Source organism: Leptonotus elevatus, chromosome 2 (assembly GCF_054856555.1).
Source record: "Leptonotus elevatus isolate MCC_2025b chromosome 2, RoL_Lele_1.0, whole genome shotgun sequence".
NCBI classification, from domain to species: Eukaryota; Metazoa; Chordata; class Actinopteri; order Syngnathiformes; family Syngnathidae; genus Leptonotus; species Leptonotus elevatus.
Window position 1 is genome coordinate 29932095 of NC_141240.1, and position 21164 is coordinate 29953258.

The 21164-nt window shown below is 40.0% G+C and overlaps 1 protein-coding gene across 2 annotated transcripts in view; it reads left to right on the top strand.

The window, feature by feature from the left end:
• LOC147179536 (chemokine-like protein TAFA-2) overlaps positions 1-21164 on the top strand; it is an 81413-nt gene that overhangs the window by 52029 nt on the left and 8220 nt on the right. For both annotated transcript variants that reach the window (XM_086068694.1, XM_086068692.1), the window contains exons 3-4: positions 14731-14880; positions 19333-19457. In XM_086068694.1, coding sequence (XP_085924820.1) covers positions 14731-14880; positions 19333-19457 — 275 coding nt within the window. The remainder of the gene's footprint in view (positions 1-14730; positions 14881-19332; positions 19458-21164) is intronic.

The following is a 21164-nucleotide window of genomic DNA, read 5'->3' on the forward strand; positions in this document are numbered from 1 at the left end:
GCCACTTCCCTTCTGTGTGCTTTTCTCCCATGCATGTTCTCTTTGTTACGCCGCCTCATGAGATGCTGCAAATGACCGGATGTTTGGAAAATAAGCTCTGCTTGCCTTGGAATCCATCTAAATATCTTCATAATCGTGCATTCCAGGAATGACCTTCGAGTGCAGTACATGTACAACAAAAACTCCCCATGACTACCTATAGCCTCTTTAATTATGTTTATGAATCCTTCGAGTAGCCTCGACGAGATTGTGAATCCTTTTTCTCTGTCGTTATCCCAGAAGTGCTTGACGCTGTGAATAATGAATGGGACACATACTTTTCCTATATTAAAGCTCAAAATGTGTGAGTTGAAAACATGTAGCCACACAAGCGCTACCCATTAGACCTTTTACAAATGTCTCTCCATTGTGCTCATGCAGCTTTAACGAAGCACCCCTGTTCCAAAATAGTCACCACTGCTGCAAACATTCAGAAAACGGATAGGTCCATCCCGGAGGCACTTTGAAACACAATGAAGCAGGTCATGAGCTCAGGAGTTTATGCAAGATGACAGATGTTGCACGTGGCCCGTATTGCGGCAATAAAGACAATTCGGTGGTGCCTTTAAATTCGAATTTCATTTGTTCCCTCCTCGATGGGAAAGAGTAGTTGAAGCTAGACTGAGGGCAGAGGTGAACATTTGTGAGCAACAGTATGAGTACCACAGATGCAGTATTTGCTTTGAGGATGTTGATAGAGAAGTACACAGAGGGTCAGAAGGAGCTGCATTGTGTCTTTGGAGATCTGGAGAAAGCTTATGACAGGGTGCCCAGAGAGGAACTGTGGTTTTGTATAAGGAAGTCTGGAGTGGCAGAGAAGTATGTTCAAGTGGTGCAGAACGTGTATGAGGACTGTAAGACGGTGGTGAGGTGTGCTGTAGGTGTGACGGAGGAGTTCAAAGTGGAAGTGGGGCTACATCAGGGATCAGCTCTGAGCCCCTTCTTGTTCTATGTTAATGGACAAAATAACAGACGAGGTTAGACAGGAATCCGCATGGACTGTGATGTTTGCTGATGACATTGTGATCTGTAGTGAGAGCGGGGAACAGGTGGAGGAGAAGCTAGAGGCGTGGAGGTTTGCCCTGGAAAGGAGGGGGAATGAAGGCTAGCCGTAGCCTGAGGAAAAGACAGGAGGCAGAGCTGGAGGTGGAAGAGATGAAGATGCTGAGGTTCTCTTTGGGAGTGACCGGGATGGATAGAATCAGGAATGAGTTCATCAGAGGGTCCGCACATGTTGTAGGCTTTTGAGATAAAGTCAGAGAGGCCAGACTGAGATGCTTTGGACATGTCCAGAGGAGAGATAGTCGGTATATTGGCGGAAGGATGCTGAGTTTCCAAATGCCAGGCAGTAGGTCTCGACTAAAGGAAGACTAAAGAGGAGGTTTATGGATGTAGTTAAAGAGGACATGAAGGTAGTCGGTGTGAGAGCAGAGGACGCAGAGGACAAGGTTAGATGGAGGCAACTGATTCGCTGTGGCGACCCCTGAAGGGAAAAGTCGAAAGGAAAAGAAGAAGATTTGTTCCATGACCACGCTTGATCTCAAATTTCAAGTGCTGTTCTATGCAGTCGTAATAGTCGAAAGTGTTACGCAGCAAAATCCACCTGTTTGTATCCATCTTAGGGGACTTGCTGTCAACTGGAAATGGCATCACAGTTGCTCAGGGCTCAGGCAATGACCAAATCACGGCTCTCCTGTTTGCTGAAGCTGAACCGTGATTGGTTGTTACCTGTCCTCGTATCTCAGATTTTTGTTTGCAATTGAAAGTGAAAAATTGTCTGAAAGTTAAGTTGAGTCACATGTTCGTCAGATCGGTTTTCATCTACCTATTTTTATTCAATTTTGAAAAAAATTGTAAAAAAAATCAATTTGAATGGAAATTCGAGAAATGTGAAAAAAGGCCTAAAATTCGGATGCGTTGGATTTTTCAATTTATTCATAAAAAACAGAAACAAGTTTTGCGAATAAATGATGACAGACCAGATACTACGTCTCGCGTTTTGACCGGATATTATGGCACACGTACGTATTGTAGTCACAAATGGTGGCGAACGTTAAAGTAAATGTATTGGGGAAAAAATAACTATTTCTGAAATTAATAAAAGAAGCGAACAATAATCTTTTGTTGACAGTTAGCCGAGTGTCTTGTGGCAGAGAGACGCCCACATATGATGTCATCTCATGGCGCAGTCTCCTCTCAATATTTGTAACCTAATGTAAAGTCGAAACCTATTTTTTTTCCTGTTTTTGAAAGAGATGGATGTATATTCACGGTCCATCTCTACTTCCAAAAATAAGAAGGCTTTCAAGACCATACATTTTTGTTCTCATTTTGGTGTTTTTAATATTTCTTAGTTTAAGACCCCTGGCATATTTTTTATTTTACTTAATTTTTTCATTTTTTATTATTATAATTTTTTTCCCCCTTTATTGTTATTGTGAGATTGTTGTGTACTGTGATGATGTTTGCTTGCTTGATGTTTGGCTTGTTTGGCTCAAATTGTTAAATAAAGTATTTAAAAAATATATTTGTAACCTAATGAATGGAAAAGAGCACACGTCACATATTTGTTTTGCGCATTGTCACTACAGCTACCAAATAAATTTCAAATCTACGGGTGGAAACCCCCTAATTTATTGTCGTAACATTGCCTGGATACCGGACACTGTGTGGTAAACAATGATGGTGCTTTTCGGTGTTTTTTGTGCACTATGGCAATGATCCTCAGAAATTCTTAAGAGCAGCTCTGGGAGTCACAGGCTGATGGATGCAGCGCTCTTTACTTTACTGATGTGCTGTGATCAATGCTGATGCGAGGAAGGAGATGGACAGCGAGGGAAGGAGATGTAATGTGCTGCCTCTGCAGATCGCTCTCATTTTCTCCCCAGCTCTCTCTCTCTCTCCTCTGCTCTTTTTTTGATTTAATCCTCTCCGCTCTACATCAGCTTCCCCAGCCTGCCTGCTGAAGCGACTCGGATCTGCCCGCATATGCTGCAATCTTGCTCTGGCCTTAACTAATATGACACAGTGTTTCCATGCCGAGCATATGCTTCGCAAGGGCAACTTTCAGCAGATTACTAGATTAGAGATTAAATACAGAAAGTTTTGCGTGTGAGAGCATCAGTGTGTGGATGCGTGTGTATTCATGCACATCCTTTTCCAGCTCATGTCTTTAAAAGGACACAAACATCATGTTTGTCTCGCTGTCAGGCCCAGCCTCTCATGTTGCCTAAATGTGGTTAAGAGGCTTTTATTTTTAGTCTTTTGCCGTTGTGAGTTAAATAAAACAGCAGTAATGCAGCTTTACTAATCCTCTCACACACAACTAATCCTCGCAGAACACCACTGTAAATACTCTGTGGGTTGCATTAAAGCACAAATCACTCAATCCCTCACTGAGTGTTTTATGCTTATTTTGGCTCTGATTAATTGAAATTTTGCTCTTTTTTTTTTTTTGAATAAGAGAAAAACCTTCCACAAATAACTTTTCTTCCTTCTGGAGTGTGTGCTTGCTTTATGCCAAACTGTCTAAATATTTATATACAATTTCTATGGTTTAACTGTCCTGCTAATGCGGGAAATATCCAAGATGTCTTTCTTAAACAAACCAAAAGAGCTTGACAGCAGTATGCTGTAAAATTCAACATTTCAACCTAAAACAATGATGTCAGACATTTCTTCTTAAGATTGTAAAAGTCGTCCATTTTCTACACTGCTTGTCTTTATCAGGGTCATGGGTCATGAGCTGGAGCTTAGCCCAGATGACTTTGCACCCTGGACTGTTTACCAGTCAATCACAGGTCACATGTCGATAAACATTCACTCTTAGATTGACATCTGTGGATACATTTAAAGTCGTCAAGACTTGTGCGTTTTTCAGAATGTGGGAGGAGGCAGCAGCACGTGAAAACAATAGAAAAACATTAAACCTCCACACAGCAAAACACTGTGCTGTGCAAAGTTGCACTAACATTGGATCATCTATTATTAAGTCATCTATACTGTACAATTTCGTTAAAATGCCTTTTTTTTTTTCATTTTACATGTACACCATTATTTGACTTTAGCAAATCAGATCTACTGTCTCATGAGCGAGGCTTTCGTGTTCAACGGCAACATAGCTTACACTGTAATGAATTGACTGTAGAATTTACAGGTAATAACTGGCGAAAAAGTTGCAAGCTAATTCTTGTAAAATCTCAGTACATTACTGTATTTTTTAAAAACAAATATTTATTGTTAATAAATTACAGTTAGTTACTGTATTTACTTTTACAGCAATTCACTGTCATCTAGTTTACAACCGTTTCTTCTATTCTACGTAAAACAGCATTTCTTTTTAAAATCCATCCATCCGTTTTCGTAACTGCTTATTCCTCAAAAGGGTCGCTCGAGCCTATCCCAGCTGGCTTTGGGGAGTGGGCGGGGTACACCCTGAACTGCAGGACACACAGAGACAAACAACCATCCACACTCACTCGTTCTGCAGCCGAGCGCATGAATGAATGCTAGCTGTAATGTTGCCTGTTTATCGGAGAAATGCGATGTGAAGACGATGCAGACTGCCCTCGCGCTAAAATATTACTCTTGTCCTTGCTCCGGTGACAATACAGGGCCCGCGATTTGCTTCTTCTCCAATAGAGATACCCCCCAAAATACAACAATCTTTACAGTATTACCTGTAATCCAGATATATACGCCAAAACATAGTTGCTGTAAAATATACAGCAAATTACTGTTCTTTTTTTTTGTTTTGTTTTACCTATAACAAACTTTTTTTTTAAACCCACAATGCATTGCTGTATACAGTTAAATACTGTAAAATTAAAAAGCAAGAGTTTTGCTGTAGAGTTTACAGAAATATGTTACAGTGTACAATGATCGTTCCTTGGCCGATATGGGGCCAATCAGTCTCGTCAACAGAAGAGTAGCAGGCAATAATATAATAATAGCCTATTATGGCCAAAGCCCACATCTTTTTAGAGGCTTGTGTTCTGAGGCTTTGTGGCCTGCTACTTTACAGATAATACAATCAGCATTGCTAGTAAAATAAAAGCAACATTAAAGTGTTCATAAAAGAAAATAAATAAACATTTCAAACGGAACCTTGAACAAGTAAACCCCTGCCTTGCTCCAGCTGCCGGAAGGGACAAAGCAAGTGTTTTCCTGGTAATTTCCTAATCAGGCATTTGCACACATATGCCTCAGGTGGAGCTGAAGCAACTGCCATTTTGACTTGTAATTCCCTATAATTTCCCTGTCGTTAAAAAAAAGAAAAATGACGCCCTCTGTCATCAAATACTCTTAATGGATTTTGATATCTGACAGGCATTTATTTGAGACTTTTGGGATAATTGTCACTGATCTGTGGCACACGCGCACACCTTCCACCATTATTTGTACCGCCTAATTGATAATGCGTAGACACAAGTATGACGCGGCTGCGTTTGGAACTAACCAACCGTGTTAAACATGAGTCAGCACAAGCGCATACCAGCCACCTTTTAACGGGCCTTTGATTAACATTATAATAAATGTCACAAGTTCTAGTATACTTTTTTTCTTCTTTCTTTTTTAGGCACTGATGTGTGTGGGCTTGGTAGAACCTGCATGGTGAACACCATTGCCTTGGTCTGGTCTATTTGGAGTGATGATACATAAAGTAGATCACGTAGAACATGCTGCGGGAGGACTGTGCTGGTTCTTCCGTTTCCTTCCCACAGAGTCGTAATGGCGACTAATCAGCCAACGCCGCCTTCATCTCTCCTCCTCCTTTCCCCTTCTCATCTTTCCACCTCTGGCTCTCCAGCCGGCTGGCCGGCCGGCAAACACGCCAGGGCTTCTCTTTCATTTGAGCGATGGCGCGAGAGAACGGGAAAGGCACAGGAGGAGATGAGTGGAAGAACGTAATGATCTGTCCTGATGAAGCAGTGTGAGGGAAAGTGCTGATGCGAGGGAATCACGCCTTTACAAATTGATGGGCTTAATGCACCAATTACAGAGCTCATCACATCATTAGTCAATGTTCAGTGGCCAATGAGGGCGTGTGAGATGACTTAGGACGAGATAAGCTTTTGTAGCATATTTGGAAATGCATTAATTAGACATGCTATATCAAACATTAAGACAATTATATTGCTGTCAGTCTTACCAGTTGAGGTTGCCATTTGTTTGCTCAGCTTGGATACAGGCATAAAGGAAACATGCTTGTTTTCCTGTGTATTCGTTATTTTGTGTAAACTCCAAAGAGATGGAAGGTGATGGCTGCAGTAACCGCACTGTGTGTGCACGAACCAGAACAGCTCATTCCATTCCATGCGCTTTTGTCAAGGGAGGCCATAACATTATCCAAATTGTGAACAGTGCTGAGTCAGCATCATGCCACCCCAGCAGCTTAATGATTCTGAAGGGCTGAATTAAGTTTAACTGGAGGTGTTGTACTTAACTAATTGTGAAATGTAATCTTCCTCTCCCAAAAACAAAGTAATGCCTGCATTGACATGGACTAACTTTACTAATGATCTTTTGCCTTTCCTTGCCTTGTTTGACATGAGGCCACATTCTTATGGAGGTTCTTGTTTGAAAATATTTCCTTCATATTCCACCTCAGCAAAGAAGGTTTTTTTTCGGTATTTGATGTTTTCTGAATTCAGTGCCACTAAACAGTGCCATGAAAAAGTATCTGCCCCAATTCTAATTTTTGATTACTGCACCAGCAAGTACTGCACCTTGATTGACAAAAACACCCCAAAATGTATTGGAGTGATACGTTTCTGGTATGACCTTAAACACAGTTCATGCTCGAAAACCCTCCAATATGACTGAGTTAAAACAATCCGCAAAGAAGAATGTGCCAAGATTCCTTTAGAGCAAGGCAAACGACTCTTCTGCCATTTCAGTTATTGCTGCACGGTTGGCACAAGCATTTATTACGTTAATGGCGCAATTACTTATTCACGTAGTCAGACAACTTTGGATTTTTCTTGCCTTAATAAATAAAATCGGCATTTAAAAACTGCATTTTATATTTCCTTGGGTTATCGTTGTGAGAATTGAGAGGCTCTGAAACAGGAGCAAATCTTTTTTTATGACACTGGAGACTTATGACGCTTTGAAATGATATTCAATAATTCCAGCCATTAGAATATTATTGAAATGTAGTATATACCAATGTACTTGATATATATATATACACACACACAATAAAAATACCAGATTTTCAGACTCAAAAACAGGTCAAACTTGTGGTGCAGGCGGTGTATTGTGATTTTGTGAAACGAGTTATCATTATCATCTTAAAAAGACTCCCCCACCACCACACGGCACAACCGATCGAGAGTTCAAGGCGGTCTCCAATTGCCCAAGTCACTTTATATTTCTACAATGTCAAGCACTGTGTGCGCTTCCACCACCCTTTTTTTAAATGGGGCTGAGGGGAGCCTTCAATTGGCCGGGAGTCAGCTGCGTTCCATCCCACAATGCCGCACAATGCTGTAAATGCCCACTAGTCTAGAAAAAATACCAAAAGAAAGAAAACTCCACCCATTGCGCTTTGTGCTAGACTTGAGCATAGCACGAAAATAAGGGCCCTTACGTTTCGACTTTGTTTCCGAAAGCATTAAAAAACGATTAGCAATGATGTTGTCAGGCTAACGATATGCTTCCAACAATTTGGGGACGAGCCTTTTCGATCCCAGCCTGACTGCGCAAAACTTTTCCCCGCCTCGAGTCGACCTTAAAAATCTTCAATAATCCCTGACATTAGCCACTCTAGCTGTTTACGGATGCCAATGTGTGCGCGCCGTGTTGAGTGGCAGTGTGCATCGTAGCATATGGGAGTGTCCAATCTTTCACGCAGCGTAAGCAGCATGATAGCAAGCCATTTATCTCGATCTGCAAAATGACACCTCCACAACAGGGTGACATAAACAACAACAATAACTCATTCACACATTCACACACACACACGCACGCACGCACACGCACACACACACACACACACACACACACACAAGCAGTCTATATATTTATATACACACACATGCACACTAACACAGCTACTAGAGTGAAATACACGCCGCTTGACGTTTACGAGTGTCCGTCCTTATTCCTTTGACAGGAAGAGAATCCACACAGAATGTAATGCTCATCAACATGCCTGCTGTGCTATCGATCTTTCCTCTCCATTCTTGCCCTGGCAAAGAGAACACGGAGGAGGTAGAAGAGGCCGCTTGCAATGAGGGCATTCATTTTACATTTGCTGTCTCCAGAATGACACACAAGAACAAAAAATGGAGGCTTGATGGTATAGAATAGAAGCATACCGGCTTCAAATGGCCAAAAAAATTAATGCCTGGATGGAAAGCGCTGTTGAAGGATAAAGCGGATGAAACGCTGGGAAGGTTTCAAAATCTTCCAACCATGCGAGAGGGAGAGGAGAGGAGGAGGAGGAGGGAGGCGGAAAAATGAGTAGAGATGGAAATGCCTGGAGCGCTTGTAGAAAGTCACCTCCAGTCAGGAATTAGCAATTAACACAAGGTTTCAAACATGAAGAGCTGGACCACACACACACACACCCACACACACACACACACACACCCCCACACACACACACGAAGGTTAATGCCTCACTGGTAATGTTGTGTTAATACATCTGAGCATATTAACATTTTATATGCAATTGGCCGCCCTAGCATTTTGCCTGCAGTTCAAATTAGCGCACACTAGTGTGCTGGGTGCTGGCAGTGGGCCTTCTAACTAATATGTCAGGACACACCATGTGCCACCCGATGCGTCCTGTCGTCGGAGCTCATACCTGCCACGGTGAAGGGATGGGACGCTGACGGCAACGTTGCTTTATTGAGGAGTGGAGACAAGGGAACACCAACTGGTGTCGTTTGAGCATGTGACGTGTACATGAAACAGTGATTGTATTAGTATGTACTCGGACTGTGAATGCATAATGTCAAATTTCTCCGAAAATTTTTAACAAAATACAAGAAAGTATTTCTTTTTTTTTCTTCTTTTCTTTCTTCTTCTTTTTTTTTTTTTTATAAAGAGCTCAGTATTGTTCATTCGGAAATTACAAGAAAGTATTTCAAGAAAATGATAACTAGTCCTGATTATGTGCATGTGTTCAGTGGCCTATTCGGCTCTTATGTCTTCGTCTTTTCCACATGAGGATTCTCTGGAGTTATATTAACGAAGGGACATTAGTGTGACAGTCTCCTTTATGGGTTGCAAATGGTAAATGTATTCATGCGCACGACTCATATGCGTCAATAATTTATTGGGGAGAGAGTTTTTGTTGTTCTAAGTGGCCCGTTCCCGTTTTTCAAATTGAAATAATGTATAGAATATAAACTGGAATGTAAAAACACAAAGGGTAGAGTGGAACATGTTAAAGAGCATTAGAACTGTCAGGGAGCCAAAATTAGGGAAATGAAGGAGTGCTTTTCCCTGCGCTAATTTTCTTGGCAGGCACCATAACAGAATTATAATTTGCCCGGTGTTTACCATTCATACCGGATGGTCCCTTCTCAGTGAAATGTAATCTAATTATTAGCATAAACGCATGAACGTACATGCACCGACGGGAACACACACGCACACGCACGCGGGCACTGCGATACGTACGATGTAATCTAATTAACTGAGCAATTGTTTTCAACTTGTGCTCCCTCTCATAGCACACAATAAAGGCAATTCAGTATCTTTTTTTTTTTTTTTGTGACCCCACCCAGTGTATATACAAGTGTGTGTGTGGTGCATTAAAATTAGGAGCAGGTGAACCGGAGCCGATGGAAATGATATTCCCACGCTCCGATCCACCCGCCACCCAAGCATGTTACTGAGTGTATGTGGTGCATTAAAAAAAATAGATAGGGCGGGGACACGGACAGGGGACCGCAGCACTGCTCTATACTGCGGCCCCCAACCGATGGCACCCCCACAAGGCAATTCAGTATCTGCCGCACCTGTACTGTTCTATACCTGACTTGTATGGTCCATAGCTCATTATATTATTTCTAATTATACAGTTACACCTTGTGATACGAGGTACTTAACCTACAAGCTGCTTGAGATGCGAGCTGTCATTCGAACCTTTTTTTTTTGCTTTGACTTGAGATTTAAAGAGAGAGAGAGAGAGAGAGAGAGAGAGAGAGAGAGAGAGAGAGAGAGAGAGAGAGAGAGAGAGAGAGAGAAGCACCATATAGTTGCAGATAGCAACATTTAGACAGAAAGTGAACAAATATTCAAAAAAAAAAGTCTCCAAGCTGTTTAATGCAACAGTTGCAGTTTAATATCAAACTAAACATTAAAGAGAATTACATTTCTGCGATTGGCTGGCAACCAGTTGAGGGTGTACCCCGCCTACTGCCCGAAGCCAGCTGGGATAGGCTCCAGTGCCCCCCGCGACCCTTGTGAGGATAAGCAGTTAGGAAAATGGATGGATGGATGGACATTTATATTTAAAACAACCACATCACATAACTTTGCCTCTGCTAGCTTTATGCTAACACATAATGGGAAATGCCATAGAGTGCTAATGAATAGCATGTGGTGGTGTTTAATGAACTGATAATTGATCGCAAACAGTTAGGCATCACGTCGACAGAAAATATAACAACCCTAACAAGCATATTGTCTTCATCCCCCGTGAATTTATTTATTTTTGCTGCAAATTACTTTGTTTTTACAGTTCTGCAACTAACTTTTTGTTTCCCTCATGACCGCAGTATACTGCCTCCTAGTGGCCAAGTCACACACACACACCAAGAATGAGAAGTAACGTTGAATAAAATATGATGCAAACATTATTTAATTCTTTATATTCCAATGGCATTCTAAGTATGATTCCAATTATGTTATTGCTGTGTCTTTCATAAAGTATCATAAAGTAGCATGCATGCATTTACATACACAAGCCCTTTCCATTCCATTCCATTCCATTGAAAAATATTATGGACCATAACAAAATATAATTTGTAGTTTATTTGAAAACGCATCAAACAACAAAAGTACTGTATGTACATAATCCTGAACAGTCACAATATATCGCCAGTGATAGCAAAAAGCAATCTGTTCGTATGTACCCTGAAACAGCACCACGGACAAAAAAGATTTAAAAAAAAAAAGGGAAAACATGCATTATCAAAAGTGTGAAAGAGATGAAAAGATTATTTCAGGTTTGAGATGAACGATAATTTTCACTACCCTGCTGGGTAAGTGCAGGACACAGTGGGGGCAACATGGGGCTTGGGGCGGAGAAATCGTGTCGAAGTGGAAGGCCCATTTATGAAATAGCAGCACAACAAGATGAAAAAGATGAGGTGTTGGAGGAAAGTAATAGGACTAGAATGTGACATATCATTTGTCAGACACAACAACCAACAGCTTGAATGCACTTTTGCAGTTTTATACTGTAACTTCGTGAATGGTAAATAAATGTGGGCGGCACAGCTCAGTGGTAGAGTGGCTGTCTCCCATCTGTGAGGTGGTAGGTTCGATCCTCACCCCTGGTGACCGTGTCGAAGTGCCCTTGAGCAAGACACTCAACCCTGATTTGCTCCCAGTGAACCTGGCAGCCCCCCCGCATGACAATAGCCACTGGTGTGAATGGGTAAATGTGAGGCATTGTAAACATTCTCGGCGTGGCATGGCTTAGTGGTAGAATGGTCGTCTCCCAACCCAGCGGCTGTGGGTTCGATCGACAGCCATTATGACCATGTCAAAGTGTCCTTGAGCAAGATACTGAACCCCCTGAGGCTGCATCATCCGTAGGTGAAATGAAGAAACAGTATTAAAGCGTTTAAAGTGCCTAATGTAGAAAAAGGCCAATACAACATACTGTAACTAATGAATAGGTGCTGGATATGTTTTAAAGTTCAGCCTTTGAAACATGATCATTGCAAGGTCCCGTTGGTAGGGACGGATCAGGCTTCAATGCACTCAAAGCAATGTTTACTGTAAAGGAAAGACATCTTTCTATTAGTTTACTAATAGAAACGTGACTGAGAGGATTACAATATCACCAACTAAAATCATTTGGCATCATTTATAATTGGAACTGTCAAACTGATTCCGCCATCTGACTATAGAGTATGTGACTGCAATCATTTTACAATACGTCCCACATTGAAGACATTTACTGTCACCACATTAGCAAATGTATTTCCACTGCAATTCACTTTAACGTTTATCCAGCAAAATGGGGCCCGCGCACCCTCCAGTGAATTATATAGCGTTAATCATCTCTGCGTGTACTGATCCCAAATATGGTCCTCTGTGAGTGTACGCTTGCTCAAGGCCAAGGTATTTACTTTGTTTTGATTTTTAGGAGAGCCACATGTGCACCAACAGCATTGTCAAGCCTGCAAGGAAAATGCAATGCAAATGAGATGCCAATTTGAATAACACAAAGAGAAAGGTAGCAGGGATGAGCGAGTATCAAACAACACTAACTTGTTTCAATGAAGGGAATGAAGATCCAGGATATCGTGAATTATGCACAGCCTACTGTTCGGTAAAAGACGATGAATTTAATGGCTCGATACTCTTTAAATTATCAAATTATATGCAGCGGTGTCTTGAGATACGAGTGAGCCAACTCGAGTTTTTCAAGATGAGCCATCGTTCGGTTCGGCAGATTTTTTTTGCTTTGACTTGGGAGTAAAAATTTGAGATACGAGCACTGTATGGTGGGTCACTTCACAATGAACAGCAGTTTTTTAATATTATTATTATTATTATGTTTTATTTACTGTCAACATTGCTCACATACACCCAGTCATATTGAGTAACCCCAAAATAGCAATAGCACGACTTTGTTAAGGTCTGGTAAATATTTGGCAGTCTGTAATTGGTTTAAAGTGACGAGTGTAGTTTTAAATTCAAGCTCCTAAATTCAATCATTGGGGCACAACATTACCTTGTAAATACACAAATCACTTTTGTTAGTGTTCAGTTATTTGATGTGATGGACGACAAAAAAAATATCACATTAATAAAGGAGAATGAAATTATTTAATCATAAACAAATGAGTTCAAAGAGTCTTCATGAGTGGGGAAACCCTGCGTACCCAACGTAAATTTAAATATGCAATAAAATTAGTCATACATATTAAAATACTTACATACTAAAGTATTTCACGTATTTACGTACGCATGTATTTTGAAAAACGCTTACGTAAAATCACAACGCGTTCACTTCTCTGACCTTACGTTAAAGGAAGAAGCTCCCTTCCTATTATCGCTAAGTGTCGTGCATGGCTGACAAGTCTTCGTTTGTGAGACCAATTACTGTCGCGGTGTCATGAAATAAAATGTTAAAAATATAAAAAAATACAAGCAGAAACAAATCAAAGTAAAAAGCAGCGTTTATCATTTTAAATAAGTAAGAGTCATTGTACTTTTCTGACACTGGTTTGTGCCATCAATTGCTGTGTACAAAATGGAGATCACTCTGATTGGCTGTTTAGCTAGAAAATGCAAATCATTCCTCTTCTGGGCAGGAGACTTTCGCTGGCTGATGACGTCACTACGGCAGTCGGGTATATTTGACTACATTTTTCTCTGTATGTTTTATTCAGTTTTTAACGGTAACACTTTTTACTGTTAAGTTAAATGTATCCTGTATTTGATCATTCCTTTGCTGTCTGAAGTAATCAGGAACATTTTAGATGAGTTTTGTGGATTAGATTGATCTCTCTACAAAATCGTTTTTTTTTTTTTAACAGCTCATTTGTATGGGGACATAATTTTTTAGAAGACACAGGGCAGCATTGGGAACAGTAAAAACAAGGCATTAATGACTTGCATAATTAATTGATGCTAATTGGCTCTAAATTAAATATATAAAAGGTCACATTGTAAACAAAAGTGATCCTGTGGGGGTCATTAGTGTGTGGATCCAGAGAGAAGGTCACCGCGATCACGAAGGTTCTTCCTCAATGGATATTTAATGTCACCATCTGATTTGAACAACATTCCAGACCGTTAATAGTTTGTTGTTTGTAGCTTGTAAGGTGCAAGCAATGTGGTAAAAAAAAAATGGTTACAGTAGATAAAGTGCAGATGCTCGACTTGCTTTTATCGGACAGCACCGCAATCAACCAAAAGTTTTAGCGCACTGCTGGCAAAATTCAAAGAGGGAATAAACGAGAAGAACAAAATACTTTTGACACACATTTCTCATTATGCGACTTTTCACATCTCTGTTCAACTCTGTGACATTTTAATATTGAGCCTTTCACTTCATACGACCTTGCATTTAATTACACTAAGTGTGATTCCTTGTCTCATTCATATTGCTTCATTGCGATCCTAAATATGAAAACAGTGTCGATGAAAACATTCCACCTGTATGCTGACGGGGCTGTAGCGTCTCTCATACTGCATGGTATATAAAAGGCTGCTATGAAAAGGTCGTGTACTGAAATGTACGGTAATACTTTGTGTTCCTGACTCAACATCGGGCGCATACATTGAACGGGTTTGTAAGAACTAATAAGCTTCCACCAAATACAAAAGAATGCCATACAAATGTTTCCAATGACTTTTTTCCCCTTTTCTTTCAATCCACGAGCCACATTGTGTCATTGTTTGCAATATGAGTTTTTGCTTACATGCGTAGCGCCGACGACTCTAAAGATGCGGTGAGACCGACCGAGTGTTTTCTGTGTTCTGCAGTGCATGTGAAGGCAGGGACGTGCGAGGTGATCGCCGCCCATCGCTGCTGCAACAAGAACAAGATTGAGGAGCGATCTCAAACCGTCAAATGTTCCTGCTTCCCCGGACAGGTTGCTGGCACCACTCGGGCCATGCCCTCTTGTGTTGACGGTACGTACCCATTGGTTCAGTTATATTCTGTTTCGTACGCGTTGGAGGGTTTAGACTATAGGTTACCAAAAAAAGCACGAAGGTCCAAAACATTGGTTGATCTTCCGCGTTGAAACGTAACTGATCTGAGATGGGTAAAAACATTTTTGCTACACTGATTGATTAAGAGTTTCTGCTCAGGACACAATGGCGCTTACTAGCTAACTGGAACTCTTTAGATTTAAATGATCGGCTCACCGACACCGACAGTCACAGGCCCATTCAGTGTGATGAGGCATTTTCACATTCAACAGCAAGAATATTTTATCCACAATTTATTTTCTTCTTTCATACTCAGGCGACTTCCTGTGGTTACATTACAGCCTCTTCTTGTGGACACGCACATTTCTTGAACTGATTCCGTGTGTACGAGATTTTTTTTTAAATTATCAAAGCAGAAGCTTCGTTTCTGTGAGGGCATGGACTAAATACGACCAGAACAAAGCGGAGATCATGATACATTTGCATTTTCAGATATGTTAAATCGAGTTTTAAATATGAGAAATGAAGGAATTGAAATTATGACTAGTCAAAATGATGTTGTAGATATATTTCAAGATGGAGTTACAGATATGTATGATTCAATTTTACATATCCATGATTTTCCAGCGGCTATCTGCAACTGAATTGCAGGCATCGGGCAAGAGAAACCCCATCGACATGAATAAACAAAAGTGATGTAATTTTCCCAAAGCAAAATGCCATTGCAGATATCTGTAATTCAATTTTGGCTCGGAAAAAGTCTAAGTCTGAATCTTTCATTTCAACCAGTCGCCAATCACATGAGTTATGTTGAATGAAAACTATTCCAGATTTCAAAATGTTGAATCTGATTCGATACCCCATCACTGATATTATTTTTGTACACATTCTAAAGTGGCAAAAATGACTGTACTATAATAATAATAATAATAATAATAGTAATAATAATAAATCAGTGACATTCACCATGAAAAATGAGGTTTGCTTGTTGCTGTTTGCAGCGTATTAAATTATGCATTAGATTGTGTGTTTTCTACTAAATCTCTTGAATAAAGATTACAAAAGACTGAACATATTCTGAGGGTGAATGCACATTTACAGTATTAGGCATATTCACTTGGTAGTACTTACTACTTAGAATACGTATATAGATGAACAACAGAAGAAGATACTTAATGAGTCTATGTAAACATGAAGCCAATACTGGTTGAAATTGGAGTTCATTTATGTGATGAAGAAGTAGGTTTAGTGTGAGGACAAAATAAATCTGTATTGTGCAAACCAGTCAACTTTGTTCTCATAAAAGAGACACACTTAATGCCCCACAGGCTTCATTATGATGTTGAATTTTTCCACTCGCCTGTTTGGGGTTGGTCAAAAGTGTTACTCGTCCTTATTTTACAGTCTTACAGGTAGCCAAAGAAAGTGGTGCACTTTAATCATTTTTGTTTTATTCCGCATTTTAGAGCAGTGCTAATAATTCTAATCCCAAGGGATGCTGCGTAAAGTGCATTAAAAATCTGCCTTTCTCCTTTTCCTGTGTCTGCAAAATCAATATTTCTCGCCGTGCGCAGCTATGGATGGCGCTTGATAAAATTCCAGATCACAGTCTCGGAGCTTGCGTGTTTGTTGCTCCTTTCAGAATGCAGCAAATAAAGTTTATGAGTGAATCAGATAAACATATCCAAACAATCCGACTTTAGGTTTGAGCTCCGTTTTAGACATTTACATTTTATTATGATGCATCATAAATATGGCAAGAGAGCTTAGAGTATAATAATATAACTTCTAAATGAAGCAGACATGGAGCAGTATAAGCTTTATGATACATATAAAATGAATTCACTTGCTCGGAGGATTTCCACAAAGTTACCCACAACACCTCTTCATGAAAAAAAATCAACTGTCAACTGCCCAAAGCCTTAATGCACCTGTAAAGTGGAAAAAAATATTGACACACCACAAAGAAAAAACTGTTAACAGCCTTGCCCAATTTGAATAATTAAAATAATTGCCAAGCATATATATGTAAATCAATAAATCAATGAATCAAGACATTGTCTCAACTCGCAATTAATCTGGAGAACCAATAATGCAAACAGATGAAACTACTCATGCCTTTCTCCAAACTGCATCATGGAGCACTGCTTCAGCCCCCCCCCTCCCCCCACCAAAAAAAAATCAGAATTGGTGAAAAACAGTTCAATGGTGTTTTTTAATTGACTGATACATAGTTCCGTATCGGTGCACATTTCAGCAATTATCTTGAAGCATTTGTAATTTATATCGAAACAAATATCTGAATTTACATTACTAGGTGTTAAACATTAAATCAGTGCTTTTCAATAATTTTTTTATTACACCCCCACAGCAGGGAGAAAATATTTGGGAATTTTGGGTTGACTTCCCCGTTAAATGAAAGTTGAAACCCTGAATGAAAATACCTCTCCATCGGTGACGTGCAGTGAGCTCGAGGTTTGGGTAGGCAGGAAGTTGCAAATTGAGACGCACACACCAATTACAAATGTGTGTGTCGGCAGGCAAGTGTACAACGTATCCTAGGGTGACCATATTTTCATTTCCCAAAAAAGAGGACACTCAGCCTGACCTCGAGATAATTTTATTTTAACATATGCCTCCTCTGTATGGGTAGAAAATAAAACAAAAAATATTACTCTCTTTTGAAGTCTTATATTTTTTGCTGCGCAATCTTATATATATATATATTTTTTCCTTAGAGTGGGATTCATACCCATCGCCTCCGGTGCGGCAGCTCAACCCTTGCCACTCAGCTAAAGTTCAGAGCCACCGTCTGCCAGCCATAGTAAACATTGCAGTGCACTCTGCCTCCCATTTGCCGCACAACGAAAAACCGGACAACTTCCGCTCGGAAAGAATGTAACAAAGTGAATATCTTCCTGTAAAACAGCCTAATTCCTCACAAAATCAAGCTAGCAATAGCAATAGCAATAGCAATGCCAAACACCATGTAAAGTGAAACAGCCAGTTAATCGAAGCACATCCACAAAGCCAATTTTTCCTTTTGCACCATTCTTTGTGAAAAGTACGAATAATTCTTAATAATAATTAAAATAAAGAGAAAAAGGCAAACGGTTTCAACTTTCATTTCAGCCTGAGGTCGGCAGTGCCTACCTTGCCAATCCTGACCGCACGTCACTGCTACACATACAGTATATATACAAAAGCATACCTTACTTTATGACCTGATGTTATGACTTGAGGCCATTAAGTGAGAATGAATACAGAAAGAATGAGTAATATATAGCATACATAAAAAGGTAGTAAAAATATAACAATGTTAAATCAATTCCAATCAGGAAAAAAAAAACTGAAAGCCCAAAACTGTCAAGACTGCGATGTAAAAGTAATGGATCCATCAATTTTATTTACCACTGAACTCGCGTGTAACATCCTCAATGAGGCGAAATTATGAAGATCCGATAAAAGTCTGTCTGTCTCGTTTTGGAATGCTTCGGTCTCTTCCCAGGCGATAGAGATGGGCTGTAGCGTGAAAGAAACATCTGATTATCAAGAATTCTCAAATGCAAAGCTGCTCTGTAAGAATCAGCAACTCTCAGAAGTGTCACTACTCTCCTGGGAATGTTGCCAGCGGATTCACTGCTTTTAGTGAAACATACTGAGAGCAACAGCTGTTTTGCAAGTGAAATGCTAATCCCGCAATTACCTGTGATTTCCAGCGACGCGCTCATTGAAATTGGATCCATTATTCATTTATTGACGACATATTTATACACACTGACCGTGAGCTTAAAAACCCATTGCTCTTGATGTGTCTTTTTGAGAGATTTTCTTTGTGATGTTCGCTAAAGGCATAGATTAATTTTTATCTGATGTGATGTGTGGCACACAAATCTGCTTGCAACCTCGAAAGATCACGACACATCTCAGATGTCTGATGCGTATCTTGCCTCCAGTTTTGTCCTTTTGGATTCGTTTCGACTTGAATTGAATATGCAAATGATCCCATGTGTAGTGATTAAATTCGCATGGCACTATAGTTCCCATAAAAGCTACACAGACAAGGATCATAAACAAAAAACACACACAGAGCATAACAAAATTGCGGCTAAAAATCTATACGTGTTGTTTGAATATAAATTCAATATAATACAATGCACCAATGCTTTTACTACCAAGTAAAATAGGATTAAAAAAAACACTGCTCTAGTTTTTGCCATAGAGGAACATATTTAAATTTTAAATGAGACATGTAAAGCTTAAGGGCGTTGCATGAGTAATCAGATGTGAAAGCACCACTGTATATATGCAGACTGTATTACAGTAATTCTCCATTATAAAACGTTATTTCTTGCAAAATCATCAATGAATCCGTTTGCATTCATATTAAGTAGAGTAAAAAATATATCTATTTCATAACTTTTCCACCAGCCTCCATTGTTGCCCAGAAGTGGTGGTGTCAGATGGAGCCATGTATGGAAGGTGAGGAGTGTAAGGTTCTTCCGGACCTCACAGGATGGAGCTGCAGCACCGGCAACAAAGTCAAGACTACCAAGGTGAGCATATCACACAGTATTTATTTATTATTTTCTCTCTCTCTCTCTCTCTCTCTCTCTCTCTCTCTCTCTCTCTCTCTCTCTCTCTCTCTCTCTCTCTCTCTCTCTCTCTCTCTCTCTCTCTCTCTCTCTCCTACTTTTGGTTTGCTGACTGGCATTCATGACCATAACTAATTGTTTGTTCTCCTCCCAAAATGATCTTTGTAATATGTTCGTATGCAAATCTAGGGATATCGTATGTGGACTAAAATGATGCAGTCACGCTGGTCCAGAGAATAGGTGCTGCAAAGCAAAAACATTTTTTTTTTAAATAAATACAAATGTTACAACAGGTGTTAAACACTAGTGATGGCAAAATGAAGCTTCATGAAGCATTTGCGATACTTTTGGACTCCTCTAGATGGTGCTCTTGGTTTAAAGATAAAGGCAAGTGCAATAAAAATGGATTACATTTGCATTGCATCTTTGAATCATGAGTGCCATCTTGAGGAGTCAAAAAGTATCGCAAGTGCTTCATGAAGCTTCATTTTGCCATCACTACTAAACACTATCTCCTTGCCAGATGAAATTCACAGGTGACAATTTATGTAGCTTTACATTTGTCAGGTTCGGTAGGGTTGAGAGAAGGTGGACCCATGTGCAGGGCGAGGAGGCAATGGTTAAAAAAAAAAAATGCTCAAAATTGTGTTTAATTCAACAAAAATGGGAAAGTAAACAAGGTACAACAAAATTTGTCCAAGAACACAAGCCGAAGTAGGACTGAACGAAATATTACCATATTACTCCTCCTAAGAAACGTTTCTCGGCATATGATCCTATACATTTACAGTATCGAAATATATAGATCTATATAAATATATAAGCCTACGAGCAGTACATGTCTAATCTGTACGTATCGTTTATACAGTAGTCTGCTTGCGAGATGGGAGGAGTAAGATGGCTGCCCTTTCACTTCAACGGCTAGCACGGGCGTGTATGGGCTATCGGCTATCCATTAGTATATACAGATCAGTGAGACAAACACGGGAGAAGTGACAATGGCGGGTGATTCCAGTACAACAACATCACGCCAAAAATATTGCTGTAAAAGCTAAGGAGGTTGCGCAAAATGACTACGACACGGCTATGCGCCATTGTTGACAGACTGGCGGTTTGTGCGCAATCACGCAAGAATTGGAGCATACGTCATCAAACTGGAACATATAATGTCCACATTGGAACGGACAGGGCTCGTTTTGAAATCTTTCTATTCTGGAGACCGGTTCCAAAAGAGATCAATTTCAAGCTCCGAAACGCACGCCGCTGTGTGGACTGAAACAGGCTTTCGTGTGGACGCGGCCTAAATACACTCTCACTAATTAGACAATGAGAGACACCTTGACAAGGCACACGTGGCTGACAGAACGGACAAGCACAGGTGGACATGATACAGCTTGACGAGACAAAGGGAGACAAACAAGGACAACATAACAAAACATAGATCAGAACAGACAAAAAACCCAAAACGTGGTAACAAAAATAAAAATAAACAACAGATCATGACATCCAGTTTTCTATCTATGCTGCATTTAGTACTAAAGCTATGTGTACAATATTAAGGCTAAATGATGCATATTAAAGCTGCTCTCTGCAACAATTTGGCCAAAAATATCTTTACAATAGCCTGAAACATTTTTTAATTAGTAGATTAACACCTTAGCAGTTCAC